The 2,611-nt window shown below is 50.6% G+C and overlaps 1 protein-coding gene across 1 annotated transcript in view; it reads right to left on the bottom strand.

The window, feature by feature from the left end:
- Positions 1–2,604, bottom strand: part of LOC101848059 — a 7,594-nt gene extending 4,990 nt beyond the window's left edge. Inside the window, exon 1 of the mRNA XM_005104713.3 lies at positions 1,447–2,604. Coding sequence (XP_005104770.1) covers positions 1,447–1,986 — 540 coding nt within the window. The 5' untranslated portion in view covers positions 1,987–2,604. The remainder of the gene's footprint in view (positions 1–1,446) is intronic.
- Positions 2,605–2,611: the final 7 nt, after the last annotated feature.

Genomic DNA, 2,611 nt, shown 5'->3' with positions numbered 1-2,611 from the left:
CACATACATAGACACGCATTGGAAAAGTCCAGGTCTCTTAACGGGGCGGTAGGCGGCCCGACTGCTGTGGTTTGCCCCTTCTTACCGAACTTCTCTCTTCCAGATTGCTCTCCTTTCTGTTCTATGTGTGTTACTCTCCTGTAACACTTTCAATCTTCGACACTTGTGTGATGGACATGTAATTGTGTTTGTAAGTGCTGTAAAATTCGTACTAAAACTAAAACTAAAACGCGTACGTTTGCCATATTTCTACAACTTTGCTCTTAGTCTTAGTTTTCGTTTTAATAAGTTTTACGGCACTTGCAACACGGCTGGGTCCTATAAGGGCTGGAGATTAGAGAGTAATATACACCAAAAAAGATTAAAGAAGGATGGGTGATATTTTGTCGCTTTTAAGGACAAGTGGGCTAACCCAAATTTCTGGGGTTTCCAGAAATCTTGACCTTCACCAAAAGTGGGCATTGCCCTACCTATAGGAGAAATTTGGTTTCATTGGTGTGTATATTTGTTTGGTTATAGAGAAAGAAAGCTCTCCTTGTCTTTTAAAGAAACTGGACAAGGGACAAAAACTTTACCTTCGATTTTCTCAAAGCAGCATTTTCCCGATAGCCCCCTTGTGTTTAAAGCGACCAAATGAAGAGCGATAGATGTTGGATAGGAAAGAAGGAGTAAGCCACATAAGAACACCCGCCAACCACCCACTACTTCACATTCACTCAACGACATTTAATATTGCGCGCGCGGTGTGTGAACACGACTTTGCTCTCAGCGAACAATGACGTCAGAGCGGTGAATGACGGGGACAACAGCGGAAGATATCGCGAGACTCACGAGAAGTTTGCAATAAAATGTACTCATCCGAGGGCAGTTCTGAGCCCGAGCTTTGATTATCGTCCTTGGGTTCCTGTATAATGAACGTACAGGCGTGAATGATTACAGGGCACAGATTGGAACGGCGTTTCAGGGCAAACGATTTTTGATTTTTTTGGTTTGTTTATTTGTTGTTGTTGTTGTTTTCTTCTTTTGTTATGTTATTGAGGCGGGTTTTTAGAGGCCCCCCCCCCCCAATCTTTTTTACGTGGGTGGTTGGAGGTTGCTCTGGTGAAGTTTGCTTCTTCTTTCCTATCAAACATCTATCGTGTCTCTATCTCCCCTCCTGTTTGGTGTTTTTAAAACTCTGTGTGTCGGCACTAATGTGGCCTTAATGTGTTGCAAGTGCCGTAAAACTCTTACTCTAACAAAAACTCTGTCACTCCGCTCTGTCTGTGAAATTGTGAATTTGTCTTGTAGAGTGAACAGATAGACAGACGAACGCAGATCGGTAGAGAGAGAGAGAGAGAGAGAGAGAGAGAGAGAAGGCGACAGACAGACAGCGAGAGGAGGAGAGACAGAGAGAGAGAGACAGACAGACCGACAGGCAGACACGAGTGGTCAAACAGTCAGTACCTTGTCCACCACCTGCTTGCTGACCATCTGTCCGGGTGAGTCCGGGGCGTACCTCGGGGGTCCCCGCCTCCTGCCCCCGCCCCCGCCACGCCCACATCTCCCCCGCGCTGGGCGTCGTCCTGCCGCCGGCGACGTCTCACCGCCACCGCCGCTCGTGAAGTTGTTGGCGAAGTGGGCCGTGGTTGTTGGAGGGTGTCCGCCGCGCCACCGATGCTCCGTTCTCCCAGACGATAGTCCCGACATTGGATAAAACCCCGTCAGGGGGGATGTAGTCGCGGCAGTAGTAGCGACGGTGTGAGCGATGTTGTGTTGTAGGAGGAAGGAGCCGGCGAGGCGTCGGGTTTCCGCCGTGGTGGCGGCCAGAGTTACGCGCGCGGTGGCGGAGGAGAGAGCCATGAGGGCTGTGAGGTCGACGCCGGCGCTGCTGGGCGGTGGGAGGAGGAGGTGGGGGCCGGCTGACATGTCTGTGGTGGGGGTGGGGGGCAGGAGGCTCATGTTGGACGACGCGAGGCCGCTCAGTACCACGCTGGACATGGTCATGTCGCTGTCTCTGGGTTAAGGTTACACTGAGCTAGTGTCCAGTGGGCCAATAGTTGGTCAGTTAAGGAGTGTCCAGTGCGCGTGTAGTTGGTGAGTTGATGGGTGTCTAGAGGACGTGTATTAGCTCGTGGCACACATGATACTTGTCCGTCCGTTTAACCCTTTAACACATGGCACACATGATGATACTTGTCCGAGCCGTAGCGGATCACGGGCAATTTTTGGCGTGTTTCGAATCATGGCACACGAATCCGAAATACGAATGTGCACATTTCACAGTGTTCTGGTTGTTACCTACCCTTTGAAGCGTCTCACCAAGAAAACAGTATTGGAAAACCAGTGGGAATGACGAAGTCTTGCTTCCTTTTTGTAAGTGCCACGAAACAGCACGTCCACAGAGAGTTAGGTGATCCCACCCCCGAGAGCTAGGGGATCCAGCCTCAGAGAGTTAGGTGATCCCAGCACTGTAAAGTTAGGTGATCCGACCACAGAGAGTTAGGTGATCCCACCCCCGAGAGCTAGGGGATCCAGCCTCAGAGAGTTAGGTGATCCCAGCACTGTAAAGTTAGGTGATCCGACCACAGAGAGTTAGGTGATCCCACCCCCGAGAGCTAGGGGATCCAGC

The sequence above is a fragment of the Aplysia californica genome, unplaced genomic scaffold (assembly GCF_000002075.1).
Source record: "Aplysia californica isolate F4 #8 unplaced genomic scaffold, AplCal3.0 scaffold00432, whole genome shotgun sequence".
Lineage (NCBI taxonomy): Eukaryota > Metazoa > Mollusca > Gastropoda > Aplysiida > Aplysiidae > Aplysia > Aplysia californica.
The sequence above is the reverse complement of the archived record's forward strand: the minus strand, read 5'-3'. Positions and strand labels throughout refer to the sequence as shown.